Genomic DNA, 17,662 nt, shown 5'->3' on the forward strand with positions numbered 1-17,662 from the left:
CCACTCTGCAGTGAGCAGGGTCATCTGCAACTAGAGCAGGTTGCTCAGAGCTGTGTCCAATATGACCTGGAATGTTTCCAGTTATGGGGCATCTACCACCTCTCTAGCACCCTGGACCAGTGTTTCACCACCCTCAGTGTGAAATATTTCTTCCTTCTCTCTAGTCTGAATCTGTCTCTTGCTGTTTCAAACAATCACACCTTGTCTTGTCACAAGAGCTCCTGCTAAGATGTCTGTCCCCACCTTTTTTATCTGCCCCCTCAAGCACTGAAAGGTCACCAGAAGGTCTCCCTGGATCCTTCTTTTCTCCAGGCTGAACAACCCTAACTCTCTGAACCTGGCCTCACAGCAGAGGGCTTTCATCCCTCCCATCATTGTTGTGGCCTCCCTCTGGCCCTGCTCCAGCAGGTCCGTGTCTCTGCTGCACTGAGGGCTCCCGAGCTGACCTGAGCAGTGCAGGTGGGGTCTTATCAGGTGAGGCAGTTTGAAGGCATTCTTCCCTTGCCTCCCACCAGGGCAGCAAAATTATGAGATTCACACAAACGGATTGCAGAAGAGATGGGCAGGTGGAGGGAGGGGATTCTGCCCCTCTGCTCAACCCTGATGTGGCAGTTTGTGCTGGGTGCCTCTACACAATCTCTCTGTAGCTTAATGCTGCAGAGCAGTTCTCAGGGTGTTAAGGATTGGAAGGCACTGCTGATGATCTTAGAGTCCAACCTCCCTGACAGAGCAGGACCATAGAACCTAGCACAGGTTGAACAGGAATGCATCCAGACGGGTCTGAAAAGTCTCCAGAGAAGGAGGCTCACAACCTCTCTGGGAAGCCTGTTCCAGTGCTCTGTGACAGTAAAGCTCTTCCTCATGTTGAGGTGCAACTTCCTGTGCTGGAGTTTACATCCATTGCTCCTTGTCCTCTCACTGGGCACAAGTGAGAAGAGCCTGTCCCTTCCTTCTTGACACCCAGCCCTCATATATTTATATACATTTATTAGATCCCTTCTCAATCTTCTCTCCAGACTAAAAAGCCCCAGGTCTCTCAGCCTTTCCTCATAAAGTGTATGCTTCAGCTCCTTGTAGCCCTCTGTTGATCAGTTGACTGATCTGTGGTTGCTGGGCCCTGGCTGAGGAGAGGAACTAAAGAATCATCTCAGAGGGGTACAAAACTCTTCATAGTACTTTCAGAGCTGTGCCTCTTGCCGTGTGTGGCCAAGCAAATGCTCATCTGAGCTGCATTCAAGCCCTGGTCTGGGGGAAGGAGGAGACTAATGGAAGGAGGGGAGGAAAGGAAAATTGCACTTGAAGTGTTTTGGAGGCTCTGTGTTGAGAGCATGAGAGAAGGACACAGGAAAATGAGGAAGGTTCTTTACTGTGGTGAAGTGATTTCTCCCTGTCGCCCACTTGTCTGTTGGCGAGGACAAGTTGTTCAGTTAAAGGGCACACTGCAGACATGAGAAAGGTGATAAAGGGGAACTGGAGGACCAGCATTGCACACAGACACTCTAAAAGTAAGTGTATGCTCTAAAAGGCAGCAGGAAAGAACTGCTGGCAACTGCTTTCCTGTGCAGAGTCAAAACATGATCTTTTTCTGAAGCTGAATCATACCTGAGAGCAGAGAGCATTCTCTTCAGCAGTGTGAGCTTTGTCTTTCAGAGATAAAGGCAGATAAGACACCTCATCTGCAATTTAGGGGGGGTGGGCGGGGCATTATGTGGCCCTCTAATTGTGGTCTACTCTTTCACCAGGAAGGATAATCAAAGTGACAGCTGCTGTTAATCCAGTGTACGAAGTCACTGTTTCCTAACAGCCACAGGATGGCATCGTCTCTTCATGCTAGTGCAGGAAAAACTTCCCTGCAGCCAGCTGGCCTCTGAAAGGCCTTTTGGGGTTTAACCAGTCTGTGCTACAGCTTTAGGAGCTGGAATTGCTCAGAAAATGCAGTTTGTTTGCCTTAAGGAACTGGCTGTTCTGGTTTCAAGGCTCAGGCTGGTTGGGGCAGTCCCATAAAAATTTCCTGTCCTCTGACTACCCTTGAGTTGCTGTAATACACAGCTCTGCAACAGTGGTGCTGTGGGGCCAAAACAGACACTCAAAACCTCTGCCTTGCCCTGAAATAATTTAAATTTTACAGCCAGTGAGGTCTGCAACAGGACCAGCAGCAGAATTTGAATCCCAGAAGGATTCTTAGTGCCTTGGCATTACTGTGTCTATGGAGATGTGTTGCTGGGCCCTAGGAGCCAGGGCCTATCTGTTATGACACCTCTGGGATACAGCACAGCAAGTGCTCACAGTATCTCACAGTATCACTAAGGTTGGAAGAGACCTCAAAGATCATCGAGTGGGGGAGCCCAGTGAAATGCTGCTATTGGAAGGGAGCTGGTGGATTCTTCAACCACCTTCCCACTGTCCCCTCCAGGACCTGCACTCTGGTGCTGCACTCCGACTGGTGCAATTTGGAGAGAGGACAGAAGTGTCTTGCTGCATTGGGTACTTACCTGGAAAGCAGTAGTGTCACTTTTGGTCACTACTTCAGGCTTTTTCAGTTGAATAGAAGAATAGTCAAGAGTTCCCCCCTCTTAGTGGGGTTTCATGGGCCTGTGGGGTCAGTTTTTGCTTCCATTTAATCCCTGGACTGATCCAGAATGCTCAATTTAACCTCAATCTCTGCCTGTTTCTAACCTGGGACCCAAGAACCTTCCTTTCCTCTGCAGACCATGACACCTAGGAGCACCTGGCCCTGAAGATGATGTGCATGGCTGCTGGCCAGAGAAGCAAAACGTGCACTTCTCACTCCTCCACAAAAACATGACTCTCCTATTTCTAGCTGATCATTGCTGTGGTCTTCCAGAGCCTTAGTTCTAGGCAGGGTGCAGCTTGGTGCATCGTCCAGGTGAGCAGATCTTTATTTTTTGCCCTTACGGAATGAGGGCTTAGTGGTGCACAACATGGAAATGTTCTTCCTGGCAGAGCTGTACCTGTCTTATGACTTGCCTAGCACAGGCCATCTGCAAGAAGCTGCAGACACTGTGAAATCCTTGTCTGATCAAACTCAGCTGGGGTTAACTAGTCCATGCTGCCGATCCTCTGCAAAGGGGGCGTCACACCAAAACAAAAAACCCAACCACCTCTGTAAGGTAAGAAAAAACCCTCTGCAGGGCAAAGAACCCTTCAGCAGCCCTCCTCCTGCAGTGCACAACCACTGATTTGCTTCTTCCCACTACATTCTGCCCTTGGGGAAAGGGGCTGTGTTCATTAACAGGGCAAGGCCATAGAAGTCGATTAAGCTAAGCTGTTTCTTTAAGGAACCGTCTGGGAGCTGCACAGCTGGCTGCAGGCAGAGACTGCACAGCCTCTTGCCTGCTGAGCTGAGCCCTCCCATGTCTTATCTAGGGTCAGGACACAGATACAAGCAAGATTTCCCCAGGAAAATAAACATATGACTGAGAGCTGGAGACATTTGTTTGCAGTTTGAGAGTTATTTTATTTTTGATCTCAAAAAAAACCCTGAACCCAACAAACAACCCAACCCAAAAAACCCTTGCAAAGTATTTGTTGTGGTTGGTTTGTTTCATTCCTTGTTACATGTTTAGGAATGGAAAAGGTTGGTCCTGAAACGCAGTTGTGGGCAGGCAGTGCAGAGGTGGTTGGAGAACAGGAACTCACGCAGTGGAATTTCTGTGCTATGCTTCTCCTCCTGCCTTATTAGTGTGGGTACTGCAGGGTCACCTCTGCCCCACTGGTGGGTGATGGGTCCTGCTGCACCTCGGGCTGTCACTCTTGAGCTTCATGAAGCAGTTGATTCAGTGCACATTTTGGCCTAAACAGCAGCAACTGAGCAAGTCAGCCTCTGTGTTTTGTGGGGTGCTGAGGCTCAGACCATTCATGGATCAGGGCAGGGCTGTGTCTTGGTCCCTCCCTGCTCAGCCCAGGAGTGGTTTGAATAATAGTTTTGGCAGGTTCTTGAAATTTAGACCCGGCTCCAAACTCCCCAAAGCCAGGAATGAAGGTGTTACATGTGACACAACATGGATATTGTCTTGAAATGTCTCTGCTTCTTATAGGGGTTGGTTGCCTTCACCTGGCATGTAAATTGCTAACCCTTATGGAGAAGGACCTTCTTGTAGGAAGCTGTGCACAGCCTAACAGCTCCACATCAGGCAGGCTCTACTCTGCTGGAGCCTGCTGCCTCCATGCCCCTGCTTGTTTGAGTAAGCTTCTGGCCTCCCACCACACTTCCCTTCGCTCTGATTTTTTTGCCTTGATTCCTCGAGGCAGCACCACCCTTGCCTCCTGGGCTTCTGATGCCTCTCGATTACAGGAGAGGCACCTGTGTGGGCAGCTTTCCTGCCCACAGGAGGAGGCTGCTTTGCCCACCCACTGAGCGCGGAGGCAAGGGGGCTGGAACAATCACCTGGATGGGGGAAAGGAGGGAAGGATGAAGAAATAATCTGATGACAGTGTTGGTTCTCCAGTGTCCTGGAGGCAGTGAGGGTTTGGGACAGAAACCAGAGTTTTCCTGTATGTTTCTCTGTAGGATTAGGTGTAGTAAATCCTAATTTTTTAATAGCATTGTATGTTGCTTCCTGTTTTGGAGGAGAAGGGATTCTCTTATTTCAATGCTAACAAAGCAAGCTGGAAAATAAGGCACATATGGGGTCAATTTAAAGGCCTGTGTGAGGGGAAGACTGGCCTCCCTGCTGTTACCAGCACAGCTGCATGGAGCCAAACCCCATGACGTGATGTTAACATCAGCACCCTGGCCCAGTCAGACAAAACAGGCTGTGCTGGGACCGGGTGGCACAAGTGGCTGCTTCTAACCGGTGGGTTGCCAAAGTGTGGCCCAGTTGCCAGGGGAAGGCGGCATCGCCCTCATCCGGGCTGGAAGCAGATCTGTGCAGCAGCTCCATCCAAGCTGGCCCATGTTGGTCTGGCTACTTGTCCGCCAGATGTCTGGCTCTGGCTGGCAGCTCCAGTGTGCTCCAGCAGCTTAAGAACTGGAAGAAAACAGGAAGAAAGCATCCAGTGTAGAGATACAGGGCAAAACCCAGATGTCATGGGGCTTGTCACCACAGGCACAACTCCCTTGCTGGCAAAACAAGCTGGAGGCGTGAGAGCTTGGTGGGACAGAGAGCCAGAGGCAAGAGGAGACCTCCAGCTCCTCAGGAGGTAGGCTGGGCATGCATGCCTCAGGGGAGTGGAGGGTTAAATCCAGAGTAGGGTGTGAGCTGTGTGTGGTCATGCTAACTGCAGTGCCCAGCTGAGCCATCATGTCTCTGATGAAGATGAGGCTTGGGAGGGGTGCAGGGTCGAGCTCCGTGACACCTCCTTGGGTAAGGGCTGACAGTGAGCATGAAGGTTACTCCCCTCTGCTCCTTTACAGCCGTACTGAAGCCCTCTGAGTGGCAGAGAGAGCTGCCCACATGGCATCAGCTGGCAGTGGCGTGTGCTGGTGGGTCTGTGTGTCAGAGGCATGGCACAAGGGAGAAGGGATGCCTGAGTGTGCTGGGGAAGCATGTCTGCTGCTTCAATACCGCTTGGGTGTGCCTAGCCCCCAGGGGAGGGCTTTTGGTCCTGCTCTTTAGTAGTCATTCAATAAATAACTCTAATGCCCATAGCTAAGCCTTTGTGCAGTTTCAGCTTGTGTTTCTGCTCTTGCAGTAGCGTGTTGGGCTCTTTAGCAGTGAGTCTGTATAAAACAGAAGATATTTCTTAAGTGCTAGTGCAAAAGGGCTGGTCTTGCAGCCTCCTCTCTCCTCCCTGCCCCTAGCCTGGATGGCAACGCAGCCTTCTGTTTTGCCGTCTTGAGGGAGTGTCTTGAGGTCTCTAAGGTTGAGCTGAGTATACCTGGTTTCAGATGCTCTCAGTTGCCTTTGGTTTGGTGGCTGGAGAGATGGCACATCTTAGAACTGTGAGGTAACTCTTAACTAGGCTTTTTTGCATCTCCAACGTGGGCTGGGTTTGGACAGAGCTCAGACAGGCCAGCTGTGCCACCCCCATGGCAGGGCAAGCAAGTGAGGTGCGCTCCTGCGCTTGCTTCGCATGCAGCTGTTATGTTCATGGAGGAGGAGTGTGCAGACGGCTCGGCCTTGGAGTGCATGTGGTCCTGTGTGCCTTGGTCTGTGCCACAGTGCCTGTGCTTGCACATGGGTGCAGAGGGAAAGCCATGCTGCGTGCCAGCCCAGTGCACGTGCATTGTGCTTGTGGTGGGAGGTAGGTGACAGCCTGGTGGTAGGTCACCCTTGTGTGCTCAGCAGGGCATGTGTCCACACGCACGCCTGTCCTTTGGAGGGGTTTCTGCCCTTAGCCATGCTGCCATGGAAAGGGAGAAGGGGCTTGCATAAACCTGTGCCTCGCTGCCTTGCTCTCTGCTGGCCCTTCAATATGCTGGTTAGTTGCTAGGCTCAGCTGCTTTTGGAAGTCACCATCAAGTGGCAGCAGCTTTGGCATCTCCTCACCCCAGCTGGAAGGACTGGTGGCATCTCAGAGGGAAGGCTCTGAATCCCCTCCTGTCTGCTAGATAGGCAAGGAGGGTCTCTTGTCCAGCAAAAGCAGCTTGGGCTGGGCTGAGATCCACAGGTCCTCTTCATCCTTCTTCTTCTTCTTTTTCTTTTTGTTTCTCTCTGCATGCAGCTGCCCATTGCTACTGGGACCACCTTCCTTCCTTCTCTCTCTCCTCTGGCTGCAAAAGCAGCAGTGGCAGCAGATGAAAATGAAGGCAATGAGGACAACAAAGGGCAGACCCAGGAGCACAACCAGGCAGACGGTGTTGAAGATACCCTCTTCATGCTTGGTACGGATGAGTTCCAAGATGGAGTTAAAAAAAGAGCTGATCTTCTGCTCCATGTTGGCTCCTGGGCAGGCTGCCCGTGCTGCTCCCTCTGCAGCTCCGGTATCCTGGGATACGTTCAGCTCCTGTAAAAGCAGCTAGTGGCCTCCACAAGAGTCCTTGGATGGTGCCTGCAGAGAGAGGAAACCGCACACATCAGGTGCCTCCTCCCTCAGTAATTTTCTACGTGGAGCTGCCAACACAAACCTTCAGCAGAGTGAGAGATCTGCTGCCTTGGAGGGGTCTGGGGTCACAGGGGCCAGGCCATGTGTCCCCACCTGAGAAACACCACAGAGAGTGGTATTGCTGCTATCAGAGCTGGAACTCAGCATGTCTCTGGTATCTCCTTATCCCTGATCCACCCTGGGATTAGGTCTCTGGTTTGGACAGACCATTTCTTGTGGTCTGTGGTTTGGGATGGGCACTGCCCTCCATCTGGGCATTGCAGAGGGAAGGTGTGCCTGTCCTGCGCACTACGCTGGGGTCTGATCCTGCTGCACTGGCACTCAGGGCACCAGCAGCAGGTTTGAGATAGAGAATGTGGCTAAATCACCTGGATTATTGATGGGGAGAATGGTCAGTGGGACTTGCAGGCAGTGGTCAGCTGGGTGGACCCTGTCAAGCAGCCTTGTACCCACAGCTGCCTCCATGCACCCAAGGCTGGCCGCAAAGGTAGCAGCAGGGGAGGATGAGGTTTGCTGGGGATGGAAAAAAGGCCACCATGCCTCACCTGGGAATTGCTCCAAGGGTTTGGGTTGGGCTGAGGAGCATTTCTGCAGCCTGACGTAAGGTTTTCCTCTCCCTCAGGGAGGGAGAGGTGCTGCTGAGTGGCAGGGCTCCCGGGGAAGCCCTCCTTCAGGGACAGGGAGCTCCTGCCTCTGTTCAGAGCTCTCCTCTTCCCTTGGAGTCAGGCAAAACTCCTGGAGGTGTTGAGCAGGGCAGGAGGCTTTGTGCCATGAGTCTGCAGTTCTGCTTCACCATGGGTGGTCACTAAACTAAGGGTTGTAGAGATAAAGAGCTTACAGGGTCAATATCAGGCTCTAATAGCATGTTTCACTCTTGCTCAGCATTTCACATCCATGTCTTTGCCAGCCTTTGGGATTCAAGCCCTGCAGCCTCTTGAGGAAATGCTGAAAACCCTATGTGCACAGGAGGGGAAACTGAGGCACAGCAAGGGGAAAGCCAACACTCCCAACTAACAAAAACTTCAGAGGTATGGCCTGAACTCCAAAGTGTCCCACAGGGGTTGCTCCACTTGTCCCCTGTGCTCTCAGACTTCTTGTCTCTCCCTCTGGCAACTTGAGGGTATAAAGAGAAGGAGATCCAGGCTGATTTAGCTAAACCCTCCTTGTCTATAGTCTGCCATTCCTTGCTCTGAATAGCATTTATGGCTGTTGTGGCATCTGCTATGGGACGCTCCAATTCACCCAGCTGGCAGCACTGCAGGTCCTCCCACCCCACTTTGCAATTACACCTGACCTCCTAAGCAACAGCAAAGCTATCACCAGTCTTACCCCAAAAAGAGACAGCAAGTCCTACCCAACCCTAACCATAGCCTTCGTCCTGCTGCTGAGGCAGGAGCTGGTGCACAGCCCCTGACTTGCCTTCAGAGACACCATTCTGGGACCCACAAAGCTGCAAAAGGTCGTTTCACCAGATGGCCCTGGATGCTGCATTTTAGACCCAATTGCCATGAGCTGAGTCACAAAATGGTAGGGGTTGGAAGGGACCTCTGAAAATAATGGAGAACCTTTCAGCAAAGATACTGAGTTCTCAGTTTGGGGCTTCACAAGTGCTGAGCTCCTATTAAAAAGCAGTGGGTTATCCTCCCTGCCCCTCACAGACACCAACCACTGCAAATCTATTGCTTTGGTCCACACAAGAGCATGGCTGGGCTGGCTCCAATTAGCTGGTGGTTTCTCCTTTGAATGGGGGAAATGTGCTGAAAATGGATGTAGGAATTTCTGTGGGTCCCTTTCTGAAAAACCCTCCCTTGAGATGTACCAAATGAAACACAGAGCTCTGGGAAGGGGTGGGGGCTTTGACGTCTGTAGCTGATGTTTTAGTGCTGGAATTTTGTCCAGTTTCTGCTTGTTAGAAGGGGAATTAGAAACACCATGGTGAGTATTTTTGGAGGTAGACAAGCACGATGGTGGGGGATGCAAAACATGCATCTGGAGGGTGCTGTGAGAGGCAGAAAAGCTTTTTCCACCCACCTCTGCTGCCTAGCAGCTTTCCAGCCTCAAGAAACCAGTTGCCCCCTGCATAGCCTCATTTCTTTACAGAGGGAGATATCACCACTGTCCCCACCTGAGAAATCATGGGCTACCACCAAGGGCTTGGAGACCCAAATCCTACCAATTGTCTTCCTACCCCCTGCATGGAGCTGGCAGTGAGCATTACAGATCTTCTTTTGCTCATAGAAGAGATAAGTGAGGGCTGTCTGTGTGCTGGCCTCCGCTATCTGCTGCCCACAGGCATTACAAGCAAAGGGCAAGAGGAAAAGTGGAGGGAGCTGCTGCTTAAAACTTCTCCCTGCCCCAACCTTCATCCTTGCAGAGACCTCTTTTTTTTTTTGAGGGGAGAGGGGAGGGGGAGCAGGCAGCTGTATTAAAGGTTAAACTGCAACACAAATAAGCAGAGCAGCTTTTCCTTGGCCAGAATCCTCTGTGTGATGCAAGTTTGTCATTTATCCATAAATATCCTGACAGCTCAGTATCCAGGCAGGAACACTGGATGGCTATGATACACTTCACTCAAAGAAGTTAAAAAAAAACCACCAAAAAACAACCCCAAAACAACCACCACCTTAATTTCAGACAAAACAGGATGTGCAGTTTTAGTCCTGCGCTGAGCTGCTTTATATTTATTGCCTCTTGACTTCTGGGGAGGGAGGGAGGGCTGGAACTTCCTTTTAAACTTGTAATTAATTGTTTGCAGAGGGGAAAAAAAAAAGGAAGAAAGTTTTCAAAGGGCTCTGCTCTTTTTTTCTTTTTTTTTAATGTTTCCACTTTAAACCAAAGCTGCATGCACTGCAGAGGCCATCACTGCTTGCTCCTGGGCACTGCCCAGCCCTGCCACCACCCTGAGCAGCAGGGATGGGGCTGAGCATCCCTTGCAAAGAGAAGGCAGAGGTACCTGCCACCACCCAGAGCAGCAGGGATGGGGCTGAGCAATCCCTTGCAAAGAGAAGGCAGAGGTACCTGCCACCACCCTGAGCAGTAGGGATGGGGCTGAGAAATCCCTTGCAAAGAGAAGGCAGCAGTACCTGCCACCACCCTGAGCAGCAGGGATGGGGCTAAGCATCCCTTGCAAAGAGAAGGCAGCAGTACCTGCCACCACCCAGAGCAGCAGGGATGGGGCTGAGCAATCCCTTGCAAAGAGAAGGCAGAGGTGCCTGCCACCACCCTGAGGAGCAGGGATGGGGCTGAGCAATCCCTTGCAAAGAGAAGGCAGAGGTACCTGCCACCACCCTGAGCAGCAGGGATGGGGCTGAGCAATCCCTTGCAAAGAGAAGGCAGAGGTACCTGCCACCACCCTGAGCAGCAGGGATGGGGCTGAGCATCCCTTGCAAAGAGAAGGCAGCAGTACCTGCCACCACCCAGAGCAGCAGGGATGGGGCTGAGCATCCCTTGCAAAGAGAAGGCAGAGGTACCTGCCACCACCCTGAGCAGCAGGGATGGGGCTGAGCAATCCCTTGCAAAGAGAAGGCAGAGGTACCTGCCACCACCCTGAGCAGCAGGGATGGGGCTAAGCATCCCTTGCAAAGAGAAGGCAGCAGTACCTGCCACCACCCTGAGCAGCAGGGATGGGGCTGAGCATCCCTTGCAAAGAGAAGGCAGAAGTACCTGCCACCACCCTGAGCAAGCAGCCCCAAAACCCCAGGGTCACCTTTCGGCACGGCTATTGCAGCTGGTTTTCAAATGCCTGTTCTGTTTGGTGTGTGTATCGCCTTTTGTTTTGTAGCTGAAGGGATGCCTGTGTGCTAAATAAAGGGGTTCTTCAGCTTAATATAAAAAAAGAAAGGGGAGAGAGGGGAAAGCAGCAAAACTGGTGCCTTTTGAGCCATCAACTCCAAGGACACAGGGTCACCCAAGGCCACCCACTGCCAGCTGAAAGCCTGCGTGTATGTGGCAAGGAGCTGCACTGAGGAAGAATCCAGGCTGGAGCTCATTTTGGTGTGACAGCAACATCTCCCTTTAGAGAGGGGACAAAGGGGGAGAACTGTGGCAAGGTTCACTATGGGCAGCCTTACACTACCTGAAGGAGGCCTAATAGAAAGCTGGAAAAGGACTTTTTACAAGGGCTTGATGTGATAGGGTGAGAATGGAATGAAGCTTGAGCAGAGTAGATTGAGACTGGAGATTAGGAAGAAATTCTTTACAGTAAGGGGGGTGACACACTGGAACAGGTTGCCCAGAGAGGTCATGGATGCTCCCTCCCTGGAGATGTTCAAGGCCAGTTTGGAGAAGGCCTGCCTTAAGCACCCATGGCAAGGGGGTTGGAACTAGATGATCCTCAAGGTCCCTCCCAACCCAAACCATTCTATGAGTCTATGGGTGTGAACTGGATGCTCAGTGTATGTGGAGCTGCAGCTAGAAGACAGGCTGGGGTTTTTTTGGGTCAAGATATGGGACCAAAAAAAATACAGGGCCAGGGAGGCACTGGGAGACAGGGCAGATTCTTGGGGAGGGCTGAATGCTGTGCTAAATGAGCTCTTTGTTTTTTGGGTAGCTGGTGCTGGCAGCAAGTCAGGTGAAAGCTGACATGGCAGCTGGCTCGGGAAATCCTGCAGCCAGGGATGGATGGCAGCTCTGCGTGGCTTGTGCAAGTTTTAATTGAAGCTGGGCGTCCAACATGAGGTGCTTTAATCCACATTGGCTCTGAAGGAGAAGGTGTTTTCAGGGGTGGGGAGCACCTGCCACTCCTCCCAAGTTACAGGCGGGTGGAAAACAACTCCTTGTGAGGGCCAGCCTGGGATGGCACCACAAACCATCGGCATGCACAGTTGGCCTGGATGAGCTGGAGGGATAAAGGCTGCCAGCCTGAGCATGGGGAAATCAAAACAAGGGGGTTGCCTTGGCAATGCTGGGCTTACCCACATCCTGTGCGCTGCAGAGCAACCACAGCTGCTGGGGATGGAGGTAGAGTTCACAGAAAAGTGGCAGTTAGTTGGAAACAGGGGGCAAAGGGCTGGGTACTGCTATGCTGGGTCACGAGGGCAGAGGGGAGAGAGCTGGAGGCATTTTAGGACCTGATTTTGCAAGTTAAGGACTTTGGGTTCAACTCTCAACAGGCTTTTAGGGACTATGTGAAGTCTCCTCCAGCCTATCAAAGCTCTGGATCAGACAGGAGAAGGGCCACCCTAAGGGGCTTCTACTGGCAATTGTGTTGAGAGCAGAAGCAGCTCCAGGAAGCTGGGGGGTTTGGCCCCCAGTACTTCTAGGTTATTTGAGTGTCCAGCTGCATCTCAGGACTTGCAGAGGTGACACAAAAACGCCTGACCTTCAGCCACTCCCATTTCCTTAGTGAGACCTCACTTCGTGCAGTTGATGCTAAGTGGTGCAAAGTGGGAACCACACTACCGCACTCAACCATTTCCTTCTGTTAGTGGCTTGACATCAGCTTCATACCCACTTCCCACCAAGAGCTATGAGCCAGGCTAGGAGAAGCCAACGCCTCTGCCAAATCCTGCAAGCTCTCCAGTACCTAGCAGAGGCAGCTATGTGCACACACACGAGTGACGTCTATCTTCCCGTTTCCACCTGCAGACTTATAGGAAAACTGGATGAAACCTGACACTGAGTACGAGCCGTTTCCTAAGCTGGGACTGCACGTTACTGTTTTGGAACTGGTGAATAATACAAGTGTTTTGCCGCCGGTCTCTTAGAACGCACAGCAGGCTCCAGAGACCTTCCTCAAACGTTAAAAAACAAACACCAAAAGCCGCCACCCCGCAAACAAAACCAACTAAAGCTTCAGCTTATTCCCACCGCCATCAAACCTTCCAGCCAGAAGCTGCACGTAGATGCTTTCATCCCCTAAAGGGAGCGATTTGGAAAACTACTGATATGAGCGTCGGATAACAGGGTTAAAGTGAAACTATTTTGCAAGCTGCTGCCTGGAGCCTGCTCCTCGATCACCGCCTGCACAGGCGCGGCTGCCAGCGGCCCCAGGATCGCGGCAGCTCCTGGGCAAAAGACCAGTCCGGCCTTTGGGAGGGCACTGCTGTCACCCCTGTCAGCACCGGGAGCCATCTCAGCTCTTCTATAAACTATGGCACCCAGCCCATCCTGGCCGTCCCTGGGGTGGATCACGGGCGGTTTAGGTCCCCGGGGTGGATCACGGGCAGTTTCAGTCAAGGAGGCTCAGGGGGCTGCAGACCAACCTGGGCCAGCCCTGTGGCTCTCCAGGGGCCAAGTAACAGCAAAAATGGTTGGTGAAGCCTTATCTCTAGCTTCCACCACCCTAAAACCCTGGTACCGGGCAGGCCTTCTTCTGACAGATGTTGCCTGAGAGCTAATTGAGCCTCATTAACATTTCTCAAGTGCCACTGTCCCCAGCCAAGGCACTGCCAGCACCTGATCCACGGGCTGTGCCACGGTCCCACCATCCCTGCCCAAGTCCCTTCCCCAGAGCCGGGGACGGGCAGAAGATTGACGTGGTCTTAAAACCAAAAGGAAAAGCCCGGGGTTTGGGTAGCATAAAGAGGACACCCAGCTCTGCTGGACGAGCAAGACCGCCCCCCCCCCCCCAAACCCGTGCGGCCAACTTACCTCGTCTCCCGTGGCTCGTCCTCCCGCCACCCCGCTGGAGGCTCCGGCTGCCGGAGGAAGTGAGCCGCCCCGGCCCTCCTGCCTCCGCCCCCGGCCCGGCCCCACCGCCCTCCCGCCCGGTCCGGCCCCACCTGGGGCTGCCCGCCGCGTCAAGCCCGTGTTTCTGACGTCTCCCGTCCCGTCCCCCCCAAACTGTGCGGAGAGATCAGGGAGGAGGTGTTTCGGTGCTTTGGCAGGCGCGGGGTCCCGGGAGCTACCGGCCCCGGGCCCTCGAGAGAGGCCGACAAAGTTTGATTTGTTTAGTCTAGAAGAGAGGCATCGGGGGGAAGGAACAAACCCGGCCTGAAAGGAGAGGACCAAGCGTCTCCTTCCCTGGGAAGGAGACACGGGTTTAATATAGCAGATTTCCCAAATAGGTTTTTTATTGTGGGAGGGGCCGCAGTAGGGGCTTGCAGGCGCAACAATTGCTGCTCCTCTTATTGGGAGGTTAGTGAGGACTCGGCAAATCTTCATCTCATGAAATGCAGCACCAGGACTATTACCCTGCGCCCCATCTCGTGCTCTGCCCCTGGAAAGAGGACGCTTGCAGCAGGGCGGGAGGCGATGGAGCATCCCCTGGGATGGGACATCCCCGCGGCTGTTCTCTGCTGTGTACAGCACCTGGCAGTATTAAGGGTGTTGTGCACCCATGGAAGACATGCATGATGTTTTGACCAGATTGGGTGGGGGGTTGACGTTTTCAAACCTCGATTTCAGTTCAATGGAGCCAGCAGCTTTGCTTTTCCACTTCGGCCTTGGTGCTAACTCATTGAGCTGGGGTAGCCAGGGCTTCCTGACCCTGTGAGGCTGCTGGGAAGCAGTACCCTGTTCCCAGTTCCATGGTCTGGCAATGCCAGGAGCAAAACTGCAGTAGGAATATGAGGAAAGAAGGGCAGAGGGGAAGGGTGGAGGGATGCAGGCAAGCTGCCTGCCAGGCCCAGCTGACTCCACTGCCCTCTCTCCTGCCTCTCACTGGGGCCAGAGGGATGAGAGACCCCAAGAAGCACGTGTTGCAGGCTACACGTTGTGCTGAGTGCCTCCCAGTAGCCTTTGGCAAGGTGTTTATTTGCTGTAGGAAGCACCAAACCCTTTTAACCTAAAGATTTGCTGCTTGCTAATGCCAGGAGAATTTTCTGTGGTTTTATGTTACAGGATGGAGATCCTGGGGCTTTGCATCATGTTCATGGCTCACCCTGCCCCATCTCATCACATGTTGGCTCACTCCTTCCCAGCTTACCCCATCCTGTCTCTCCCTGTCTCATCCACGTTTCCCACCTTACCCCATCTTGGCTCATCCCATCCTGTCTCTTTCCCCTTTCTGACCTGCAGCAAGTCTCCTTGTTTGCAAGTACCAAGTGCCTCTATGAAAACGTCCTTCTCAGAGCATGCAGAAGAAGCCATCTGGGCTTCTGGGGGACACCTGGGGGACACTTGGCCACTCTATAGTGTCAGATTGCATTGCCTCTGACACCACCCTGGTAGGATTTCCTGGATATATGAGAGATCTGCAAGGGCATGTGTGGCTGGAGATGCTGGGCTTGGGGGTTGAGTGGGATGAAAGCTCTGCCTGTCCCTGCAGCACTGCGGCTGTGGTGGCTGGGAGGTTTGCTTTGTTCCCTGGGCAAACAGCCTTACTGTGGCTCTGTGCTTTCTTCTCTCTAATTTATTTTGGCAGAGGTCTTGCTGGGGGAGGAGCTACCACTCTGGGCACCTTCCCCAGCTGTTTGGGGGCCTTTCTGAGCATGGTGCTTTAGCACCTACTTGGCTTCAGGCAGGACAAAGTGGTAGAGCTGGTGAGCACTGATATCACTGACCTCAGCATTTAAACCTCTCGTGATTGCAGAATCATAGAATTGCTCTGGCTGGGAAAGACCTCATCGAGTCCAACCATCAATCTAACACCACCACAGCTATTAAACCATGTCCCAAAATGCCATGTCTGCTAATTATGTGGATGCTGCTATCTGTAGAGTCTTGACACCATCAAGTGTAGTGATACCATTAAACCAAGTTGGGAATCATCAGAGAGACTTTAAAAAACCTTAGAATTAATGCAAGAATATACAAATACAAACAGTCAGACCATGGTACTGCCTAGCCCAGCATCCTCTTCCCCACGGTGGTCTGTAGGAGATACTTTGAAAGCATCTAAATGCCATTTGACACTTGACCATGTGCATGCCTCCTGCAGCAAGGAGTTCCATGGCTCCTTCACATGTGGCATGGAAAAAAACAACACACAATTTGGAGGGGAGTTTGAACTTGCCACCTCCTAGTTTTGCTTGGCATCCAGCGTATGTGGGCTCTAAGGGATTGTTCTTTGTTTCTCAGAAACTTTAATGGGTGAGAGGAAGCTGTGACTCAGTCGCTGATGAGTCACTGCTGCTCCGATTACTTCTTGCTGCTGCTCCTCAAGCACAGGAGCCACTTAAACCCATACCAGACAAGGTGCTCTTGTATCATGAAACATCAATCTGAGCACAGGCCTGGGACTAGCTGGAAATCACATCCCACTTCCAGCCCCTGGTTTCCATCCATCCATCCTTCCCAAACTTTTTATTTCCATGTGAGATCAAAACCTATCCCTTGTCAAAAATCCCCACTGTTAACTTCCATTTCCTCCAAGGTCCCCTCAACCTCTAATTTTGTTTGGAAAACACTATGAATTTTACATGGAGAATAAAAACACTCCCCTCTTTTCCCCTTTGCTTCATTGGATTCAGCTGATTTATTTACCAGTGTGCCCCATTACACAGCCTCACTCCTGCCTTGATAACACCCAGCTGGTAGATCTGGGTTTTTCTCAGCATAGTGGGGTGGGAGGAGATGCAAAGTTATTGCAGACATGGTCACACCTTTCTCTCCTGCTGCTTGCTCTGCTCTTGGATTGCAATTTCTGTTTGCAGACACCAGCTCGGCTTAAAAGTAAGCAATGGAAAACTCTCCTCCCCAAGAAACATTCCTCTCATTTTTTTCCTATGCTTCTCCATTTCCCCCTCCCTCTCCCCCTCCCACAAAAAAGCCTGCAGTTTAAACACCAGGAAAAAAAGCTGTCATGGTCGTGGGCTGGATAAAAATAGCAGCCCTTGGTATTTACTTTAGCAGCAGCAGTGAGTTTTCTGGCTTTAGAGGAGCACAGGGAGGCAGGACTGGGATGGAGTGGGATGGCCACCCTTCTGACCGTGGAGGACAAGCATTGAGCTGCTGTTTTGGAGGCTGTCAGGTTCCATGGTGAATGCTTCATCTCCTCTCTCGTTTAGTGTCTGCTGAGCTCTGTCCCCTCCAGGAAAAGGGAAGCCCTGGGAGCCAGCTGGGCTCAGGTCTCCATCTCGGTGCCACTGGGATGGCTTGGGGCTGCCCTTCAGTGCTTGGTGCTCAGTTTCATACAGGCAGTGATAGGGATGACTGCTCGTGCCGCAAAACTGCTGTTTTTCAGTGGCGCCTCTTCCCCATCCATCCATCACCTGAGGGGTTTTGGGTGTGGTGGGGCTGCGTCTGCTGGATTATCCCTCCGTGGTGCTCAAGGGAAAGAAAGGGCTGGGGTAGGGGGGGAGGTGGGCGTCTTCAGGTGCATTCTCCAGTCCTTCTTGGTGCTTGCGTTGACCAAGATGGGGTACAGGGACTCGAATCTGTTTGAGGAAGAGGGAGAGTGCACGTCTCTGCTCGGGGTGTGTTTTGATGCGTGCCTTAGGGAGGAAAGCAAACCTCACAGGTAGAGCTTTTCCTTATTTTAGAGATCTTGATTGTTTTGTGCGTGTGTTTTGTGTGATTGTTTCCTGAGGAAATCCTACGGGCAGCGCTGGTGGAGCGCAAGGGGGAGAGGAGACCGCTGAGAGGTGGGGAAAGCGCCCGGCAGGGCGAGTCCCGGCAGCGTGACGTGGTGCCTTCCCATTTCGGAACGGCTCGAGGATCAGGGAGTGAAAAACTCATTGGTGAAGGGGAGGGCGCTCTTTCCCTCGGTGTCGAAAAGGCAGAGTCTTGCTGTCACCTCCCATGAATTCGTGGGAGATGTGAACTAAAGGCA

The 17,662-nt window shown here is 52.3% G+C and overlaps 1 protein-coding gene across 1 annotated transcript; it reads right to left on the reverse strand.

Annotated features, from left to right (window-relative positions):
* Positions 1-3,443: 3,443 nt before the first annotated feature.
* On the reverse strand, positions 3,444-13,673 carry KIAA0040 (KIAA0040 ortholog). Its single transcript, XM_068141374.1, has 2 exons — positions 13,600-13,673; positions 3,444-6,954 (listed from the first exon to the last, which is right to left on the reverse strand). The coding sequence occupies exon 2, from the start codon at positions 6,838-6,840 to the stop codon at positions 6,511-6,513; it is 330 nt and encodes a 109-aa protein (XP_067997475.1). The 5' UTR covers positions 6,841-6,954; positions 13,600-13,673; the 3' UTR covers positions 3,444-6,510.
* Between the last annotated feature and the right edge of the window lie 3,989 nt (positions 13,674-17,662).

The sequence above is a fragment of the Melanerpes formicivorus genome, unplaced genomic scaffold, assembly GCF_026170545.1.
Source record: "Melanerpes formicivorus ecotype bairdi unplaced genomic scaffold, bMelFor1.0.p_v2 SCAF_7, whole genome shotgun sequence".
Taxonomy (NCBI): Eukaryota; Metazoa; Chordata; class Aves; order Piciformes; family Picidae; genus Melanerpes; species Melanerpes formicivorus.

What these genes read in the sequence shown, in the direction of transcription:
- KIAA0040 (XM_068141374.1), bottom strand. Translation starts at nt 6,840, where the DNA reads ATGGAGCAGAAGATCAGCTCTTTTTTTAACTCCATCTTGGAACTCATC.